The 22,444-nt window shown below is 36.9% G+C and overlaps 2 protein-coding genes across 3 annotated transcripts in view; one reads left to right on the plus strand and one right to left on the minus strand.

Moving 5' to 3' along the window:
- GABRB2 (gamma-aminobutyric acid type A receptor subunit beta2) overlaps positions 1-22,444 on the minus strand; it is a 438,630-nt gene that overhangs the window by 409,922 nt on the left and 6,264 nt on the right. The gene's annotated exons all lie outside the window — the stretch shown is intronic.
- GABRA6 (gamma-aminobutyric acid type A receptor subunit alpha6) lies at positions 361-16,763 on the plus strand. Its single transcript, XM_055561870.1, has 9 exons — positions 361-398; positions 596-714; positions 1,293-1,360; positions 3,297-3,517; positions 3,603-3,685; positions 3,992-4,135; positions 4,544-4,696; positions 5,949-6,208; positions 16,488-16,763. Exons 1-9 carry the CDS (start codon positions 361-363, stop codon positions 16,761-16,763), a joined length of 1,362 nt encoding a protein of 453 aa, XP_055417845.1.

A 22,444-nucleotide genomic window follows, 5' to 3' on the forward strand; every position in this document is an offset into this window, starting at 1 on the left:
CTCCCCTAATGCCTTACTTGATTATTGTCACTGCTCTCTGACCATGCACTGTCCCTCCAGACTCTCATTCCCCAACTGAGTCAGTCAGAGGAGGATAAATGTCCACTGGGACATACCCTAAGACCCCAAACCACCTTGTTTCATGTGAAAGGACAGAACGGAGAGAGAAGAGATCAAGGGGAACCCTCCACGTTTAGCTGGCAACCTTTCCATCTTCATCTACTGGATTACTGGCTGGACACAAACAAGAAGGGCTATGAGTGGTCCCGGAGAGCGCTCTAGTTAACTGGAAAAGGGGAACTGGCTGGGAGGAGGAGAAAGCAGGCGGAGGGCAAGCAGGACACCTCAGTGCACCGCAGGATGGTGTCGCCTCTGCCCTGTCTGTACATTGTTCTCTGGTAAGACTTTGTTTTCTGACTTTTCCTTTTAGCTCTAAGGAAAGGGCAAGCATACATCCACTGGGTGACTTCTATACCAAATCATAGAAGCAGCCTGGATGGCGTGGCTCATCTGTATGGTGGGGTAGACGAGGCTGGAATGAACAGCCTATTTTCTCTGAGGCTGGGAGGGAGGATCATTGATTGTCTACTTACAGGGTAGAAAATGCTCTAGGGAAACTTGAAGATGAAGGAAACTTCTATTCCAAAAACATCAGTCGGATCCTGGACAACTTGCTTGAAGGCTACGACAATCGGCTGCGACCGGGATTTGGAGGTAAGATGCAGAGTCCTTCCTAGACTATATGTGACATATGTGCCCTTCTTCCCCCTTAGTGCCAGTCCAAGGCCCAGAGGCCTCAGGATAGCAGAGTGGGAAGTTGCAGGGCACTGGGGTTGGGGCAGGGGGCCATCCAGTCTCTGCCCCTCCCTCAATTCCTGAACTTACATGTGAGTCATTTGAACTCTCTAAGCTTCTACTTTCTCAACAGTGGTGGGGTGTATGAACAGTGCTTGTCTCATAGGGTGTGTGAATGTAAATGAGATTCTTCATATAAAACACATTTTTAAGCATTTGTTCCATTAAAGCTATCACTAAACATTATTACTGTAGTTGTTAGAATACTAACCCAGTTTTCCTTCATTCCTTAAACTTTGCAATTTGGCCGGAATAAATTCAAAATAATGCAACTAATCTGAGTTTTTAAGAGCTGAAAAACTAAAGGACCCTTGCTACTGGAATTACTTTAGGATGGGTTATAGATTCTGGCTGAGAGAAGGGACTTTGTGAAACAGTCGTTCTGTTCAATCCCCTTAACATCATTGATGATAAATGTCCCTTTGGGCTAATTTCAGGTGGTGTCACTGAAGTCAAAACAGACATTTACGTGACGAGTTTTGGGCCCGTGTCAGACGTGGAGATGGTGAGTGAGCTGAGTGAGGAGAGTAATTTTGCTTAAAGGAGGACCGGACTGAGTCCCAGAATGAATGATAATGGACATTGTTAACAAACTTGGCTCCAGATCTAAAAGCAATATATGCACTCATGCTGGGAAGGAATGGCCATTAGAGCAGATTATTGGCAAAATCTCCTTCACATTTCACTAAAGGCTCTGCTTGAACATGAATCTGAGGAGACTTTTAAGATGACATCCTCTCTTCTGTTCACATATCAAGCGCCAATTCTTCCTTACAAAAAGATTCTCCCCCATCTTTATGAAGTTTTAGGAAATTTATGGAGGAGTTAAAAAATAACAAAGATGGAAAGCCATGTAAGAGTGTATTGAGAAGATCTATTAAACATAAAGCATGGCTGTTTGGGCAGTGCCCCATTCTCAGTACGTGTTAATGAAACAGTAAAGGGAGTCCTTTGGAAAGACGACCGCATTCCGCCTTTTATGTTTGCAAATGGACCAGTAGGTGTTCTGGGAACTCTGTTCCAGGTACAGATGGCTGTAGGATTCGTAAGGGGGTATTTATAGTAAGTGGCAGTGAAAAACTGAACCAGTTTTTTAGAACAAAGTGTATCATGATATTCTTTGATGTTTCTCAGGTAGTGTGTCCCCCTAAAAATAAAATGTAAATACTAAAACTGAAGAAAAACATAACTCTTTAAAGTGGTGCATTAAATGAACTAGGGGATGTAATTCTAGATTAACAGCTATTAGAGATTTTCATTTTCTGCTTTTTGAGCTGAGAATATAAGCAGAAAAGAAAGGAATAGAAATGTAAAGAGGGGGAAAGGAGTAAAAAAGGGAAGAGAAAGGAAAGGAGAAAAGAGTAAAAAAAAAAAAAAAACAAAGAAGAGGGGCAGAGACTAAGCAGCACTCTAGGAGATAAATGTCTTAAGAGTTGAAAGAGAAGAGTCAGCATTTCTTCAGAATCCTCAACAATTTAACTATCAATTTTTTTAATTTGAGTATGATTCACACCAAGAATAAATAATCACAACTGTATTCTACTCTAGCATTGCAATCTGGGGACACTTAGAACTTTTTTTATGCATGTGTCTCTTTTTTAAGTGTATTTATACAAGAGAGGCTTGTTATAGCCTGGATCACCATTATATGGATATACTGTATGTCAAATTATATTTTTAAAATATAATCACCACTTGCAGTAATAGGTCTCATAAAGAAATATATAAAGGATACAAAGCAATTCTTGGCAATATTTTGACATAATTATAAGTTGCTATTTATCATTGACTTTAGCAAAGGCCTTCAGCATAATACTTAAGTTCTTAATGTTATTTCATAAAAGCCACAAATTAAAACATAATTTTGATTATGCATACTTAAATGAGGCTCTGTTTGAGTAATCATGGTAATATTTGCTTTTATGTTCTCTGAGAACTATATAAAACAATTATGATGTACAGACAAAGTATGCTTATCAAGTACAGTTTCTCTATCCTTGGAACTGTACTAAGTGGCACTGTGCTGCTCAGATATATTTTTGAAGGTAAAGAAGTTGCTAAGAGGAATGATTATACTAACTGATGGTAGGAAGGCCAACCCAAAACCTAGATTAAATCTTATATTTTTATTCTAAATTAAACAAGGGGAAATCAGGAGGTCAGTAGATAGAGACATGGATTACTGATAGAAAAAAGGAAGAATGTTGAAGGTGAAGGTGGAGAGGGAGGTTTATACAATATCAACATGATCGTCTATAATAACATTACAATCTTACAGTGTGAAAAATAATAATTCACTGGTTATAGTTCTCCTGATAGGCTATTGTCATAAAAAGTTGCTTTATTTCTTAAATTTTAGTATTGAGTATGTAAGCTAGTGAATAAACTTATTCTTAATGAACCATCTACCCAGCATGCGTGAATATCTTACTTTCTCTTAGGAATACACGATGGACGTTTTTTTCCGCCAGACTTGGACAGATGAGAGGTTGAAGTTTGGGGGGCCAACTGAGATTTTGAGTTTGAATAACCTGATGGTCAGTAAAATCTGGACACCTGACACTTTTTTCAGGAATGGCAAAAAATCAATTGCTCACAACATGACAACTCCTAATAAACTCTTCAGAATAATGCAGAATGGAACCATTCTATACACCATGAGGTGAGGCTTCCCCAGTTCTTTGTCCTCTGCTCAAAGGATTTGTCCATCATACTAACTCAGAACCGTTTATTTCAATGTTCCTTAGGCTTACTATCAACGCTGACTGTCCTATGAAACTGGTTAACTTTCCTATGGATGGGCATGCTTGTCCGCTCAAATTTGGCAGTTGTAAGTGACAAAATGCTTCTGAGAGTTAAATAATGTATTCAAAATACATAATTATTTGATTTTAGACAGGCTGGAAAGCAAAAGAGAAATACTACTCTGATATTCTCTGTATAATTCCTGGTATTAACTTACTTAATCATGTCTGTCAATCTTATACATAGAGGTTTTGGTCACCAGGATTAAAGAAAAAAAATTTTTTTAATTTATGCTTGTATTTTCTTTTTGTAATGGACAAGATTTGCTTTGAAAGAAAAAAAAAAAAAACACAACTAGCCAGATTTACTGCAATTTGTTTAAAAAATTCAGATGCTTACCCCAAAAGTGAAATCATATATACATGGAAAAAAGGACCACTTTACTCAGTGGAAGTCCCAGAAGAATCCTCAAGCCTTCTTCAGTATGATCTGATTGGACAAACAGTCTCTAGTGAGACAATTAAATCTAACACAGGTAAGAATTTAACCAACATGTGAATGGAATCCTACAAGGTGACTCCAGTGCACATTTTCAAAATATCTTGTTTGTTTTTCCTCTGCATTAGCCATTCTCAGCTAAACTTGCAGTTTTAAAGTGATGAGTAGCTTTAAGATGGATTTTGCAACCATGTGCATATATAAAGATTTGTATAGCCTTGGAGTGAGTAGTTTTGTATGTATGTGACACAAAGAACTCCACAGAAAACAATGAGCTGATGCATTTATCATCTGCTGATCTACTAACTTTGTCGTACATTGAAAAATGTCTTTGCTATTTTCTTCCTACACATATTAATTTAAGGAGCTGTAAGGTTTATTTCTAACTGCACTCTTTTTGCTTATTGTCAACAGCAATAATACTGACATACCTGTCTTCCAACAGGTGAATACGTAATAATGACAGTTTATTTCCACTTGCAAAGGAAGATGGGCTACTTCATGATACAAATCTATACTCCTTGCATTATGACAGTCATTCTTTCCCAGGTGTCTTTCTGGATTAATAAGGAGTCTGTTCCAGCCAGAACTGTCTTTGGTATGTTTCACTCTTTGGGCTCTACTTTCCATCATCCTCCAGCTCACATTGCTTGTGTATTTTAAGGGGAATATTCACACCAGTGAACTTTTTCAATCCACAAAGGAAATAAACTCCTATCTCATTCAGACACATGTTTCATATGAAGTAACCTTCATCTTATCACAATTTGTGTGGTGAATCAACAAAAGATTTGTCTCAGCAAGAATTCTGGCCGGTTTCCTATGACTTTCACGTGCCCTATTTTGGAGAATTTCTTATCTCAATTTGCTTTTTCATAACTAGAAAAAGTAGGAAATTTAAAATGACATGTAATTCAATGAAATCAAAAGTTAAGATATTGAACCCATGAATACACAAAATATATCTCCCTTTTATTTAGGTAGGATCATAAAAAATTTTGCCATTTTTTAGGTCTTCAGTTCAGTTCAGTCACTCAAGCCATGTCTGACTCTTTGTGACCCCATGAATTGCAGTTAAATATCACCAATTTCCTGTTGTTCAGACTAAATATTTAGTTACATTTATGTTATATAGAATCACTAACAGTGTGACGGAACAAAATGAAATAAGAAAAAGAGCTGTAACAGAAAATATCTTCTGTAACAAAACCCAATTTTTTTCTCAGCTTTCATGATTATAAGTTTAGTAGTTCATAGGGAAGACCTGAGTTTAATTGAAATCTCAGATGAATTTTGACTTTTTAATTTACCATACTAAAACAGAGCTCTTTCTGCAAGTTATAAAAGAATACATATATAATGATGCTAACCATCTTTGGATTATATAAATCCTCCAAGACAGAAAACTGCTGCAAGATGAGTGATGAAATTATTTGCTCATGATTAAATATTTTATTTTAAAAAACCAATCTAGAAATTAAAATATTGTGAAATCTAATTTTATATTTATCATCTATATAAATACTTATTAATACGATGAAATTTTATATCAGCATTAAATATGCTCACAAGTTCAAGATTGTATTACTCATGTACTAATAATTTACGATTATATTATTATTGTTAAACTAACTCACTTCAAAAAATAACTTTTTGAGCAACTACAATGTATGTGAGGTATTGAAGGATACAAAAATATGAATGCCTATGGTAATAACTGTGAACAATTAAAAATAATAAAATAACAAAAATTACATTTGTAACTGAAATCTTCTCCAACAAGTTCCCATTTGAGCCTGTTATTCGATTGCAAATGCTAATACTGCATTTCTCATTCTGTTTCGTTTTAGGAATCACCACTGTTTTAACCATGACCACTTTAAGCATCAGTGCCCGGCACTCCTTGCCAAAAGTGTCTTATGCAACCGCCATGGATTGGTTCATAGCTGTTTGCTTTGCTTTCGTCTTCTCTGCTCTTATTGAGTTTGCTGCTGTCAACTACTTTACCAATCTTCAGACACACAAGGCCAAAAGGAAGGCGCAGATTGCAGCCTCACCCCCAGTGACAATAGCAAAAGCGACTGAACCCCTGGAAGCTGAGATTGTTTTGGTAATTGTTTACTTTTCTAATGTTACCCACGCTGTATAGGAAAAGGCAGCCTGAATAGTTATTGCAAACAAGTAGATAGTCCAAAAATAACATTAGTAATAAAGTTATGTAACTTTGGTTCCCAGGTCAACTTCTCCAACCTCACAGGAAAAAGCCAAGCAACAATCCTTCATTGATCTTTGCTCTAAACTTTTGGTATTCCTCTTTCATCATCCTCAGTAGTACTGGCAGATTCCAAGTTCTCAGAGGAGACGAGAAAATTCTCAGCCTTTAGATGCTTCCTTTGAACGGGTTCCCATATACCGACCAGGGAGAATAAAGTTAAAAAGAAAGATAAAAAAACATTCTTAATGTGGTACCAGAGTCTGAAGGAAACAAACAGGGACTCTATGAACAATTTTTGTTAGAAATCTGCTTATTGCTTTAATCCAGAAGGGCAAGATGTGTATATTAGATTCTGTGAATGCTGAGTCATAAGCCAAGTTTTTGATTCACATGAAAACATTCTCATGTTCACATTCATGTTATATGTATAAAATATGCATATTTTATGTATATTAATTTTTGCAAAGACTTAATCAGTGAAAAATACCTATAAAATTAAGTTTAGATTTGTGGTGACTAAATGCTGGTCCCCAAAGCATTTTTTAATAAAAAATAAATGATAGCATTAATAATTCAAGGGTCATAAATGTGCCCTCAAATTTCAATTATGTATATGAATAAATTCTCACAATTAAGTTGCATGTACTTCTTAAAAAAGGATTGTAGAATTGATTGACAAGTATACATTTTTACTTCAATACAAACTCCAAACTGTAGCTCTTGAGCAAAATCAAGTAATGCAGACAGTTTGAATTGGAAATTTGTTTATAATTGATCAATTCTCACAAATATTTACAAATCACAAAACTAGTTAATCCGTGCTTAAATTTTACAATAAAAATTATAACACTATATATATTTTATTTTCCAAATACTGAGCTATTTATTGGCTTTAAAAGATCATTTTTTTTTTTAATTTTTTTAATTTTATTTTATTTTTAAACTTTACATAACTGTATTAGATTCAGGATGGGGAACACATGTAAACCTGTGGCGGATTCATTTTGATATTTGGCAAATCTAATACAGTTATGTAAAGTTTAAAAGATCATTTTTATTGAAACTTTTCTCTTTGATAAACTAAGAAACTTGTTTGAGAATTTGCATGTTCTCCAAAGGATAAGACCAGTCCATGATAAGTGGCAATTCATCATTTAAAAAGTTTTTCCTTAAATTAGACCTCACTAAAAAAGAAGTCTGCCATCGAGTAATCCAGTCAAATTACATTTGAAAATAAAAAACAGAGGCTCAGAGAAGGGAAACATTAATCACTTAGAAAACCTACGAATTGATTCCAGAAATCCTAATATTCACAGCTAGACAGAGGCTGACGCCCTAACCTCCCCAGCACTTGCTCAGAGACTGAACTATGAAAGAGTACATACCACTGGGTAAAAAAGACCTTTTCTGAATGTAGGTAAGGTGATTTCCAAAATTCTTTCTTTCATTTAATGTTGTTTGGGTGGTGCTAGTGGTAAAGAAACCACCTGCCATTGCAGGAGAAGCCCGAGATGTGGGTTTGATCCCTGGGCTGGGGAAATCCCCTGGAGAAGCAAGTGGCACCCCACTCAAGTATTCTTCCTTGGGAAATCTTATGGACAGAGGAGCCTGGCAGACTACAGTCCATGAAGTCACAAAGAACTGGACATGACTGAGCATGCACACATCCACACATGTATTTTCAAAGGTCACAAAAACAGAAATTTATAACAAAAATATGTTAGTCTGAAGACCCAGTTCAAATGAGTTGAAAATTATATTTTTCACAAAAGATAAATTCTAAGTATTTTGAGAATTATTTTGTTTGTAAAAACATGTGATTATGTTACAACCTGTCTGTACTTATATAGACACATAACTATTATATTGCCCAAAGGTCATATACTAACGTATATCTAGAAAGGAAGAAGAACTAATATTTATCAAAATACCATTCAACAGTGTCTTATTTGACAAGTACAGTAAAAATAAGAGGAGAAATTCATGAGAAAAAGGGCAAGAAAATTGATTTTGAATATTGTCATTGATCTGATATCGAGACAAAAGGAAAGACCAACTTCCTTACTTCAACATTTTTAAAATATGGATTACTGAGAAGGATATGATCTCAAATCCTTGGAGAAAGCACAGAGTTATCATTCCCTAAGTCTATTATTTTAAAGGTATAATTTATTAATAAGATGGAATTTAAGATCTCAGGTCTTCATATAGACTATCTTCTAATAGTTCTAATATAGTAACATATAATTAGGCTGTCCTTTGGAACTTGTATAAACAAATTGGATTCAAATCATCTCAAAGTACTTTTTTCCTTACAAGTTGACTCTTTTTTCCTATGAAAAATTGTATTTCTAAACCAGGTTCCACTTATAATATTTCAAGGCAATGAAAAGGAGACTTTTGTTTCTGAAAGGCTAAGTCAAAGTATAAAAATAAAAACCAAAAGTAACCAAACCTAACAATATAAACCTTGTAAGCATCAAGAAATAAATACAGATGATTGCATAGAACATGCACATTTTATTTATGTATGTCAAAACTTGGCAATTGCCTTTTATAATATAGAGGAACAAACATAAATTACATATTTGGAATTTATACAGCACAATGGTATATTTTGATTACAAGGTCATTTTTTCTTTTCAAATACCATGACATTTAAAAATGCCTATTCAGTTGTAATCAAAATAACATTATTTGGGTAAGCTGGGCATTGAAATAGCAAACCAATATGGCAAAGCTGAAATGAGATTAAGTGCTTAAATATTTCATGTGATTCTAAATTGTATGTTTTAAAGCGCACATTGTTTTTCACAGGAAACTGGTTAGAATGAATGTGAAAACTTTATCACTTTGAATTTGACCTTGAAATTTATAATAATGATAAAGAAATTCAGACATTTAAAATCTAGTACTCATACCTGAAGAGACTAAATCTGAATCTTCAGAAGTGTTCTACAGATTAATAATCTTTCTGTTTTTAAGGCATTTGGAAGTGGACTTTATATTTTTAGATTTTGAGAAGAAATTGTCCAGTGCCTCTTTCCCGCTTATATGGTATCTTTCCATATTGTTTTTATATGGTGTGCTATTTAGGCATTAGGAAGTACGCCTGTATTTATGTTTCAGAAATTATTATTTGTCTAGGGTGTACTTATTTTGTAGATAAGACTGAGTTTAGGCTCTGATCTCTTTTGGAATGTTTTCCTAGTATTCTTTTTATTTTAAACATCTAAGTCCTCAACACCAAGTTCTTAAGAATGAATCCTCTGCCCCACTACTCAACACATCCAATGTGATTTCTCTTTTTCATGGAAGGTGTGATATTTTTCACAAATTATCTATAAAGTTGACCAAAATTTAATTAGTTGAGAGAATAACTGTGTTTATACTGATTACATGGTTTATTTTTCTTGTCACCTGACACCAATTTATTGAGTACCTATGTGTTCTATTCATACCATAAGCATTTGTTAAGTGCCTTGATATGCAGACCCTTTGTAGAACATTGAGAGTTCATTAGTAAGCAACTTCACATCGATAGAGCCTCTTCTGTCCTGGAACTGCCCATCAAGCAGGAAGAGAGGGAAATCAAGGAGCCCTGCCAATGCGCTGTGATAAAGCTTGTGGTTACAGACATATAGGAGGCTGAAGAAGGGCCATGTGAGAGTATTTGCTCAGTCTGGAGCGGGTGATTCTGGAGGAAGTGGTGCCTATGTTGAGAACAGAAAGATGAGCCTGGCCCTGATATAGAGACACTAAGTCAGTTATTCACAACTTGGGCACAGAGAGGCAAGTAAGACACGTTGTCCTTTCTGTACTCTTTTCAAGGTTGAAACATCTGCTGGGCCATAACCATGTTGCCCTTCACCTGTGTAGAGAAATGTGAAGCATAGATTTACCTCCCCTGTTCCTAATATTGCTGAGATTTTTTTGAGTACTATCGTTATTCCAAAGAATTAGCAATTGAATTAAGACCATCAGAGACTCTGAGCACCAGAAAGACCATGATGCCCCTTCCCCATGGTAGCACCATCATATGACTTATAGAGCGTGTGGGGTGGGTCAGATGAGAAGTGTAGGCAATTAGCTCTTTCCCTATACCTTCCATCAAATCCCCATCTAGTATTCCTTTCAGGAACCTCCAAACATTTCAGTGTGGTTTTCAGACATGTCTCTAGCACCACTGACCTACCAGATTTCTACCAATCAGCTGCTTCTCTGTAGATATTCTGGAATTGTCTCTTCTCCCAGTTCTACCAGTTATAAATGTAAGGACATTTGACAGAGTACGTTTTCTCCATAATTTTTAATACTATCATTTTAAAAATGGTCAAATACTAAATGTTTTAAAAAATATGTTCTCTTGTTTTTGGTGCCCCAGTTAAAAGCAGATGCTTTGTTTGCCCTAGAGTAATGCAGCCCTTGTTGGAATATCTCCCCTAGGAGGTAACCCATTGCTCCCTCCTCTTTAATATATTAGGTTCACTGAATATTGTATCAAAATTGCTCTTAGTACTTCCCAAATGCCTTATCCCTATACCAAATAACTGACTGTCACAATGTCCAGTTTGACTCCAAGTACCTTTGCAATATGGCGTTACCTAAAACAAAGCAATGCTCTAAAAATACCCAAAGCAGGATGGCACTGAGCAGCAGGGGAGCCCTGGAAAAATTCAAAACCACAGGTGTTCCACTCAAAACAGTGACAGCCCCAAGCTGAGCCCTCATCTGGACTCTGACAAAAGCCTATTTTACCATCAACTGAAGCTGCTGAGCTTACAATAGGGCAGGCAGAATCTGATGCAAACCTGTAGCTTGAATGGCTTGCAAAATTGGCTTTCTTTTCATTTCAGAAACTCAATGTGATTCTTCTAAATTTTAGATGTCCAGTCTCTATACTGCCGATCTCTAATTATCCAGGAACTGATTATCCAGCTTGTGGGTTATTCAGCTCTCTGGCATTTCCTTGAGAACCTTGTACTTGTTGCCTGCTAGAAACTTCGCAGGTGGCACTAGTGGTAAAAAACCTGCCAGCCAATGCAGGAGACATAAGAGATATGGGTTCAATCCCTGAATCAAGAAGATCCCCTGGAGGAGGGCACGACAACTCACCCCAGTGTTCTTGCCTGGAGATCCTCATGGACAGAGAAGCCTGGCAGGCTACAGTTCATAGGGTCACAAAGAGTTGGACATGACTGAAGTGACTTAGCACAGAAATCCCCCAGCCATCGCTGTACAATGAGACAGTGTAATTCTAAACCAGTGATGCTCAATGGTGGGTGTCCTCAGAGGACGTATGTCATGATACAAGGGCATTTTTGATTGTCAAAACTCTGAGGATGTGGGTGCTACAGGTATCTTATGGATAGAGGAGAAGGATGATACTCAACACCCCATGATGTACAGGACAGTCCCCACAACTAAGAAGTATCAATATGTCAGTAACTTCGTGGCTGAGAAACAACTTTGCCCTAAACCTTAAAGCTGATGGGAAGGAAAAACAGTATTTATTAAGATTGTGCTCTTAGCAGTGGTCTCCAACATTTTTGGCACAAGGAATCGATTTCATGGAAGATAATTTTTCCATGAACTGGGGTTGGGGGTGGTTTGGGGAAGATTCAAGCACATTACATTCAATGTGCACTTTATTTCTAATCTACTGCTGCCTCTCATCTGACAGGGGTCCCCAAGCTCTGTGTGGCCCAGAGCTTGGGGACCCCTGCTCTTAGGCATCTAAGAGGGACTGAATTCAGGTGCTACCACTTATCACTTGTGTGAGCTTCCTGCTTATACCTTCATTAGCTCATCTCTAAAACAAAATATTATTACATTAGAGATTCTTTCTAGGAATAAGCAGAATAATGCAGGCAGAGCGCCAGGTAGTGCTTGTAAATGGTAAGTGTTTAGATATGGTACCTATGTGCATGCCTGTGTGCTAAGTTGCTTCAGTTGTGTCCAACTCTTTGTGACCCTTTGGACTGTAGCCCACCAGGATCCTCTGTCTATGGGGATTCTCTAGGCAAGAATATTGGAGTGAGTTGCTATGCCCTCCTCCAGGGGATCTTCCTGATGCAGGGATCAAACCCATGTCTCTTATGTCTCCTACATTGGCAGGCAAGTTCTTTACCACTAGTGCCACCTGGGAAGCATGGTACTTATAATATAATGTAATATAAACAATACGCTAAAATATAAAATAATCAAGAAATATTTTGTTCCCTTCTCTTTGCCTGAAAACTCTTGTAAGTCTCAGAAAATGTTTCGATTTTCATTCATTTATTGATTTAGCATATGCTTATGAAGCATTCACTGTGTTCTATGCACTGGCTAGGCAGTTTGGAGTACTTACACATGAAAATAATATGTCCTCTACCATTAAGAGAGATTTCTACATTAAGGAGATTTCAAGTCAGGAAGGGGGATAAAGCACAACAGAAGTAATGTTTACAGGGAAAATATGATAGCAAGAAGAACTGTAACAGCTTAGTAGGCAGGAAGCATATAACGAAGAGACATTTTCTTTCTCAAGTTCTTAAAGAAAGGGAAAAAAACCCTTACAGATGAAATAATTATTGTCTCTAGCTTTAAAGATGGAAACTTTAAGCTTAGGGAGAATTTATGACTCCTTTGCCATGTGTAAGTCATACAGCAGATAAGTAGTAAATGTGGAACTGCAGACTAGGGCTTTCTGACTCTGTTGCCCTCTAACTCCTAAGCAACCCTCTGTAGAGACTGCCTAGGGAAGCATATGAAGAAAAGAAGGATCCTATTATAGGAGATGTTTAATTCCAAGCTAATGCTATTATGCATAAATTTTTCATGCATTAGGTCTTGAACAATCTTGCTTAACTCTGAACAAGGGCTATTTGGCAATTCTCATTAAGTCATTTGTGACACTGTGACATGCCAAGAGATTGACAAATAACTTCTCTCCACGTCTCCAAAAGAGAGAGGGAGATAAAACAATACATTATATTTTTATGCTGGATTATAATTTACACTTTTCCATCTCAATGAACTTGTTCACATCTGCCCTCTTTCTCCCTTAAAAAGAAAGAAACAGTGACAGACAGACAATGCATGCTATTAAAAATCAAGACAGGTTTAGAAAGATCTGCTCTAAAGCCTTGCCCTCTTTACTCTCCATTAAGATACTTAGAAAATTTATTAGAGTAAAATATTTTCATGTTCTGTGTATCTGGAAGGAGGAGAACTCTTTTTAAAGGATTAAACAGTGACACATTTTTCTCTTTCAGGTGAAGAACATTTTGATAACATATATAATAGTTGAAAATTCAAATTAGAATTTGGGAAACATGATAGAAAGCTTTGGCCGGCAATGTTATATTTATCTTCTAAGACAGGCAGCACATATTGAGACTGGGATACCACTACGCTGGTCGTATCCACACACTATTGGTGACCCTAGGCACAACTGTCCTCAGTTGTCACAGTTTTTTCAGTTGTTTAACAATTTATTTGTTTTGATGATGAACAGGGTCCAACATGGGCCTTCTGAAGAAGCTCACTAAAAAAACAAACAAACAAACAAAAAAAACAATTTATTTGTGAAACAGACTAACACACAAGACAGCTGTGTACAATGCCAGATATTATACCCATATATCAATATCTAGATTGAAAATTGTATATTACAGATGTAGGCACTGAAAAGAAAGAATGATCAATAAGGGCACGAGAAATGAAAGGAGGCTCCAATAAGAAAGTGAAGCTTAAAATTGACTTTGAGGAATGAATAGAATTTATGAAAAGAGAGTGACAATGGTTTATAAAGCAAAGAATCAAAGAAGGTTGTCACATATTTTTAATAGAAAATGTCACTTATTTCCTATTCAAGATCAGTAGACTGGGCAATCTTCTATTTGAAACTCTCTTCTACCTCCAACACCTTTGATTTATTTATTTCTTCCACAGGGCCTAGCCCAATATCTGGTCAACAGATAACAGGTAAAGATATTCTTTGCTTGAAATTCACCATGGTCAAGTCAAATCAGACTTTACAGTGATTTATTCTTGCTTTTGGTAAAGAAACAGCATTTACTATGGCCCCCCAAAGCACAGTGGGCTTGAATTCTCTATGATGACTATTACTATTTAGATGTTCAGGAACATCCCCGACGAATCAAAAGCAAAATTCAGGAGTAAAGGGAGAAGAGGTTCTTGGGGTTGTTGTTTTCCCGGAATCCAAGTGTCACCGCATCAGTGGGCCATTCCGGTCCTGCGGTTCCACCAGCACCGGGGAGGCGGCCGCCTCATGCTGTTGCCATGGGGCTGCTCTCTAAAGCCATGGGAGTCTGTCCATGTGCATAACACACCCTGCCAGGTAGCAAAGTGGTGATTTTGCTGCCAGAGAGGAAACAAGGCAGTTTTACAAGAGCAGGGATAATGTACAGCATGCGTGTGAAGGCAGGGACTCAGCAAGGACAACCCAGCCACAAGGAGAGTGATTATTACAGGCTGTAGACAAGAAAAAGTAAGAATCAGAAGAAGCCCCCCTAGTCTCCACCATGTTGAAAGGTGTCTAAAGCAAACAGAATTAGAGTCTCTGAAGCAGGCTTGATACTATAGAGTAAGGAAGAGAAGATGCTGGGATATAGCAAGCACTGAGATTAACCAGGCTGGTTTATTACTGGCTGTGAAAGCGTGGGTGAAGCAGTTCCCACATCTAGATCTCAGCCTCTCATCTGTTACTTAATGCACTGAATATCCCTTTCAAGACTAGAATTGGTTGTCCTCTGATTTTAGTGGAACAGAAAAGCTAATGATAGAAAAGAACATATAATAATTCTGAGGTTAGTAAATGTATCATTTTTGGTAACTTAAGATGGAAGGAGACAGTAGAGAAGTTCTGAACAGGAAGCAGAAAGCTCACAATACAGAACTCTGGACCAAGAGGCAGTCACATTTCAAGGGAAGAATAGTATGGGTATTTCTACGTTGTGCCTGGCTTTTGAGGTACATGAGCATTTTAAAATTTGTTTGCTATTGTTCATACCTCAGTTGGTTCAGATACATGAATGTATAAAGATTAGGCTGTAGGCTGGGAACCTGTCTAGAAGAATGCTATCATTTAACTGAGCTGTTATTTTATGGTATTAACTAATTACCCACATACTCCAAAATGAAATTCCCTGTCATCGTGATATTCCCTCTCATTGCCTATACACATTGCCATACAGGTTGATGCATAACTGGGATGGTGGGTACATAAACCCTTATAACCTGGCTTATCTCTTCCTAATAGTACAATACTCAACACAGTTCCTGGGACATGGATCATGCTTGGCATCAATTGCTGATGTATTAAATTATAGGATATTAAATGAAATTCGCTCAGTCATGTGTAATTCTTTGAGACCCCATGGACTATATAGTCCATGGAATTCTCCAGGCAAGAATACTGGAGTGGGTAGCCTATCCCTTCTTCATGGGATCTTCCTGACCCAGGAATCCAACCAAGGTCTGCTGAATTACAGGCAGGTTCTTTACCAACTGAGCTATCAGTGGCTGTTAGTAAATCAATGTTTTTAGAATTTGTTTTACCACTTTCTTGGAAAAGTAGCACTATCAAATATTATTAAGAATTTGATGACACTGCCCTGGTGATCCAGTGGTTGGGACTTTGCCTGCCAATTCATTGCAGGCACAGGGGGTGCAGGTTCAACCCTAATCAGGAAGCTAAGATCCCACATGCCTCATGGCCAAAAAATCTAAACATAAAACAGAAGCGATAGTATAACAAATTCAATAAAGACTTTAAAAATGGTCTACTTCAAAAAAAAAGAAAAAATAATTTGCTGGTACTTTAACTTATATGATAGAAAGAAAGAGAAAGAAAGTGAAGTTGCTCAGTTGTGTCTGACTCTTTGTGACACCATGGACTGTAGCCTTTCAGGCTCCTCCATCCATGGGATTTTTCAGGCAAGAGTACTGGAGTGGGTTGCCATTTCCTTCTCCAGGGTATCTTCCTGACCCAGGGATTGAACCCCAGTCTCCCACATTGCAGGCAGACTCTTTACCATCTGAGCCACAGGGAAGCTCAACTTATATAATAAAGTGTCAGCAAACATCTGTCAATGACGATAAAATGAATGAATAATGTCTGTTCCTTTACCTAAGCAGAATATATATGTATATTTTTCCTCTACAGCATCCTGATTCCAAGTACCATCTGAAGAAAAGAATCACATCTCTGACATTGCCAATAGTTCCATCCGCTGAGGCCAGCAAAGTCCTCACAAGAGCTCCCATCTTACAGTCAACACCTGTAACCCCCCCACCCGTCTCTCTAACCTTTGGAGGTACCAGTAAAATAGACCAATATTCTCGGATTCTCTTCCCAGTTGCATTTGCAGGATTCAACCTTGTATATTGGATAGTTTATCTATCCAAAGATACAATGGAAGTGAGCAACAGTGTGGAATAGCTTGCAGCCATAATAACCTGTTTTCAGTAAGTTCTTGTTTTCTGAATTTTTAAAAATAGCAATGAGACTTGTATAGATGCTTTTCTGAACATGAAATCAAAATTGAAATCTCTAACATATAACTTTGAGTAAGCCTGTATGGGCAGAAAAGCAATAATGTTACTTTTCACAATTGGAAAGTGGAGGTTGCTAAAGAATATGACTTTTCTGTACATTAGAGAAAATTTTATAAAAGGATACAATGGATTCAGGATGAATTTGTCAATCTTTGTCCTTCATTGTTCAATATTTTAATTGTCACTGTGAATAACATTTGTCACAAAGCAGATAAAATAAGAAATGCTGACACTTCTAAAGGTTGCCTTAAAATATATTTATTTTTGGCTTAGTTCTGAAGAGAACAAAATATAAACAGTCTAAATATTTATCAGGAGGTTAATACCAGCATGTTGGAGGCCTTTATGCTAATAAAATGGCTTTCAGGGCACTGTAAAGCCTGCATTGAGCTTAGCCATTTGTTTCAAACCTTGCTGTGCTATTTTACGTCAATAAAGTATGTTGTTTTTATACATATGAATTATACATAGATCATAAACTATATATGCATTGTATATAGCTTCAGTTGGACTGCAGTATAGGGTTGTTTTATCTCATTAAGTTCTTCTTTTAAAATAATATGTTCATCATAATTCCATGAAGTGGTAGAAGGCTTGTATATTATGACTGTTCTTATATCTCATATTCTTTATCTTTCTAAGTGTATCACTAAACGAAACAATAATAAACATGGTTCTCTGGATCTGTTTAATAAAGCTCAGAAGAGTTCCCTCAAGTATGGGGATGTGAAGTGGTTACCTCCCCAGTGTTAGTGTCCCTCGGGATTCTGAGAGGTAGAAAATATGAGTAGCAGACTTGGTCATCCAGTTCTAAAAAAAAAATTTGTATTCCAGTAGTCAAGCCTTCATCTCCTTTCTGCTCATTCAACACGCTTTCTGTTATAAGATAAATAGGGTCTGAATGGTGACTATAGTTGATAACATTGTATAGTATAATTGAAATTTGCTAAGAGAGCAGAAATTAAATGTTTTCATCAAAAAAAGTAAATATATGAGATGATGGATATGTTAATTAACCTGAAAGAGGAAATCATTTCACAATGTATACATATATTAAATCATCCCATTGTACACTTTAAATATCTTACAACTTTATCAATTGTACCTCAAGCTGAAAAAAAATGAATGAGACTATTTTTATCCCTTTCTATTCCAGCTCCTCCTGATGCTAACTCTACCCATATTTCTCCCACATAGATTGATGTTAGGGAAACAGGAACTAGAAGCAGGAGAAAGCATGTGGTATGATTTGCGCAGATCAATAAATTCCTCACTAACCATAGCTGGGTCTTAAAAATCACTGAGATCAGCCAGAGCTCTGAACCCAGAAAGAAATATTCTGGAATTACTACTCTTGCCTTTATCCAGGAAGATACAAAAAAAAAAAAAAAAAAAATTCTATGGTCAAACAAATTAAAGTTTAATTGAAATAGCTCTACTAAGGGTGAGGAAGCTAATCTCCATCTAACTTCCCTATTAATTAGCTCCATGACCAAATCTCTTAGACTCTGGGAGACGTAGTTCTATAGGATGAGGGGGATTGAATAGACATCCTCTGAACTTCCTTCCATTTTGAATAGCTTATATTAATTTCATTACTAATTTTTTTATTATCTAAATTAAGTCATTACACAAGGCCTTTTCCTGTTTTTGAGACTACATGAAATAATTAAGTGCAAGTTGGTGTTAATCACATTATATACTATGTTATACTTAATTCCTTCACAAACCTGTGAAATATACTACTGTTAGCTGCATTTAAAGATAAGAAACCCAGGGACAGTGAAGACAAATGATTTTGTTCAGAATCAAGTGGTACTCAAGGGCTAGAGCTGAGAGTCATACCTAAGCAGTTGAATCCATAGCTTGTTCACTTAACCCTAAGTGAGTCTGTCCTATAATCCCCTCCCAAATTCTCTCACTTTGTCTTTCATTTCCTGAAATAATTTTCCTGGTGTTCTAACATTCTTCCTGCCCTGCCTCAGCATTTACTATACATTTCACTACAAAGCACATTACTATCAGTCAACATCTATGCTTAGAGCTGAAAAAGATAAATAAAACCCATTAGAACTATTATATATTATAGGCATTAGATTTCTCCTCAATGAAAGTATTTTGAAAAAAAAATTTGCAAAACTTTGGAACTGCTAAGAATTTCTCAGTGTATGTCATAGAGCGGTAAGAGAGGTTAACTGAAAAGAAGAGTTTCCTGAGTTAAAGAATTTTAGGGGAGATATTGAATCAAAGCAAAATAGGTTTATTTCCTGCTGGGCTTCTCAGAGCTTATGTGCATTGTGATTCTCTCACAGTTTTCTAGAGTAGTTAACATTTCCCAAGTCCGCATGGCCATGAGTATTATTTTGCAAGAAGGAAATGCTTGACGAGCATTTCTCAGAAAACAAGTTGTGAAAGACCAGGTATTATTTATATTCCTCCTTCTGTAACCACAACCCCCACCCTCTAGTTAAACAGACAAGGGATTGAGTGTTTGAATGGGAAGATGACTTATCCTAGTTCATACAACTCTTAGAGATCAAATTAAGACTGCATAAAATAAAAACCAGACAAGATATTTCAACAGAGAGAATTTAATACAGAAAGAACTGTTAAATGAATAACAGAGATAGTAACTAAAGGAGTCAGACACCAAAGGGAGGAAGATAGTGTTAGTTCAGTTCAGCTCAGTTCAGTCACTCAGTCATGTCCAACTCTGCGACCCCATGAACCACCAGGCCTCCCTGTCCATCACCACCTCCTGGAGTTTACTCAAACTCATGTCCATTGAATCAGTGATGCCATCCAACCATCTCATCCTCTGTTGTACTCTTCTCCTCCTGCCCTCAATGTTTCCCAACATCAGGGTCTTTTCAAATGAGTCAGCTCTTCGCATCAGGTGGCCAAAGTATTGGAGTTTCAGCTTTAGCATCATTCCTTCCATTGAACACCCAGGACTGATCTCCTTTAGAATGGACTGGTTGGACCTCCTTGAAGTCCAAGGGACTCTCAAGAGTCTTCTTCAACACCACAGTTCAAAAGCATCAATTCTTCTGCGCTCAGCTTTCTTTATACTCAAACTTTCACATCCATATCTCACATCCAACTCTCACATCTCATATCACAACTTAACAAGATAGTGTTAAGAGAACCTAAAAACTCACACAAGAGGCCTTTTAGAGCTGGACTCAATCATCTGTACAGAGGACATCCCCTGAATGGTACTTCAGCAGCTCAAAGAAGAGAACCCCAAAGCTGGGAATCGGACCTTTAAGAACAAGTTGCTACTCAACTATGTGATTATCATGGGTAATCAGGAAAGAGGTTCCTCAGAGCGAGGTCTCAGACGTCTGAGGTCTTCTTACGTGCTGCTATTAACAGCATCTCAGGAGCTGGTGAGAGGACACTTACACATTTGAGAGCAGACTCACAGGGAGGAGGGACTGCCTGATTGAAGCTGCTACCTTTGGGAGAGCAAAATGGAGCTTGTTCTTGGAAAACCCAAACTGGAGACTGGAATCAACTGCTGTCTCAAGGTGAAGGGTGACATTAAAAGGCAAAGTAAGACTGTAGCAGGGAGACTATTCCTTTCCCCTTTCATCTGCTTTCTTGTCTCTCTTGAGTTCCTCCTACTGGAAGAAGCTGATAGAAATCCTAGTGGCAGAGGAAAAATGAAAACTAAGCAGTTTAGCTGAAGCATCACAAACTTTTTAGAGTATAGAAGGTTGCATTTTGAACTGACAGAAAAGTGCTTAATAAATGAAATAATTCGCTCCTCTGGTTATTTGGTACCATATACACACTTCTGTACATATTCATACAATTTCACAATAAGATGCAATGACTCTTTATACAAACAAAAAGTGCTCTCTTCATTTGTCCAAAAAGGAGATATGCAAAATCCAAACATCCATCATGTTCATTTCTAAGTAACAATCACAGCATCTATTTATGATGATATTTAATCTTCTATTACAATTGCAGTCCTACCTGAATATTCTGTTTCCTAAAGACTCAACTGTAAACCTATCTATGATGAAACCACCTTTATAAAAATAGTAAGTGGATAGGATAGAGGAGGTCAAAAGAAAGCACATAATACATACAAATAATAATATGTCTAAATGTTTATGTGGTCTTTATAGATAGACAGAGATATATCTATCTCTCTCTAAATAATACCAGGCAAGGGATAAGCTATGTATAGCTCCTGGAGTCCCCATTTCTGTAATTAGTTATTCATGACTGGAGTTGATATAAATAACTTCTTTTTTATTTATTGATACTATCCTTTTCTGTTATTGGCATCCCAGATGGTTGGTCTGGAATTTTTTATCTCACGGAAGTACTGAAGGGTCTTAATCCCAGAGCAGGATAGTTTTCTCACATCCAGGCAGACAGATTGCTTCCACTACTAAGAACTCTCAGAGAGCCTTGGAGTTCTACCATTCTCGGCATTGTTCAAGTCCACTCAGATGTCACCATGAGTAGATGAATATTTTAATTATACTGATTTCAGAAATACAATGTAAGTCAAAATCTTACACTTGCTATGTCTATCAGGAAAAAGTGAGGATATTAACAGGGAAAGTGAGGCTGAAATTTGCATGGTGAAATCTTAGGAGAATATTCCCAAGGGCTGGGGCTCAGACCTTTAAGAAGGGGTCAATGCCCGGCGCGTGATGAGGCTGTTCCTGGGAATGCAGTAAGAACCAGGTCGAGGTCTGCCAAAGTAGAGGGCCAACATGGGGACACTCCTTAAAGAAGAGACTTGGACGGAATAAGAAAGTCCCTTCTTACTTTTCCTTTGTCTTCACATCTCCCTATAGTGCCTCCTATTCTCAGAATTCAGTGGGAAGCACCTTAAAAGGAGAAATGAAATTTGTGCAGTTTAATGCCAGTGTTCGCAAGTACAGAAGGGTGGATTTGCAACTAAGAGACAATAGCTTAGACACAAACAGTCTGAGACGTAAACTATTTTGGTGTCCAGTGTAAGCTCTTGAGAATTCTTCTTTAATGGTTGAATTCCAAAAGCCACAATGAGCTGGTGGGGGACCCATATAGGAACAAGGAGACATATCAGAAACACTTACTGATAAAAACTCAGTTCCATATGTTAAAATCAAATGAATTTTTATCTGTAAATTTCTCAGAACAGTAACTGGCATATTTAAAGCACCATAATAAGTGATTGTTTATAGTAGTAATAGTATCATCATCATAGTATCTTACTATGTGCTAGTATTAAAAATTGATATACAATTAATAAAATTAAGGTTAAAAGCATTTTATGTCAGGTTATGAAATGTATAATCATGAACTTCCTGATAACAGATATTAGCAGGTACAAAAATACCTGTTTGCAGTGCCGTTCTCCATACCTGAGAACAATGTGTGCTATTGGTGTGTGCTATTACACTAAAACCAAACAAATAAACAAAAAAATAGTCACAAATAACTGTTGAAAAGTTTAAGTGATTCCCCAAAGGGTAAATTTTCTAAGAACTTCCTGTAAAGTTTGGCTATTTGATTATGTGTTATGGTTTAATGATGTTCTTAACCCATGAT

Source organism: Bubalus kerabau, chromosome 1, assembly GCF_029407905.1.
Source record: "Bubalus kerabau isolate K-KA32 ecotype Philippines breed swamp buffalo chromosome 1, PCC_UOA_SB_1v2, whole genome shotgun sequence".
In the NCBI taxonomy this organism is placed as follows: Eukaryota; Metazoa; Chordata; class Mammalia; order Artiodactyla; family Bovidae; genus Bubalus; species Bubalus kerabau.

Bases quoted from the DNA above. Each gene is read 5' to 3' on its own strand.
- GABRA6 (XM_055561870.1), top strand. From the start codon at position 361: ATGGTGTCGCCTCTGCCCTGTCTGTACATTGTTCTCTG. The intron at 399-595 runs GTAAGACTTTGT...GTCTACTTACAG, and splicing joins TGTCTGTACATTGTTCTCTG to GGTAGAAAATGCTCTAGGGA. The intron at 3,686-3,991 runs GTAAGTGACAAA...TAAAAAATTCAG, and splicing joins TCCGCTCAAATTTGGCAGTT to ATGCTTACCCCAAAAGTGAA.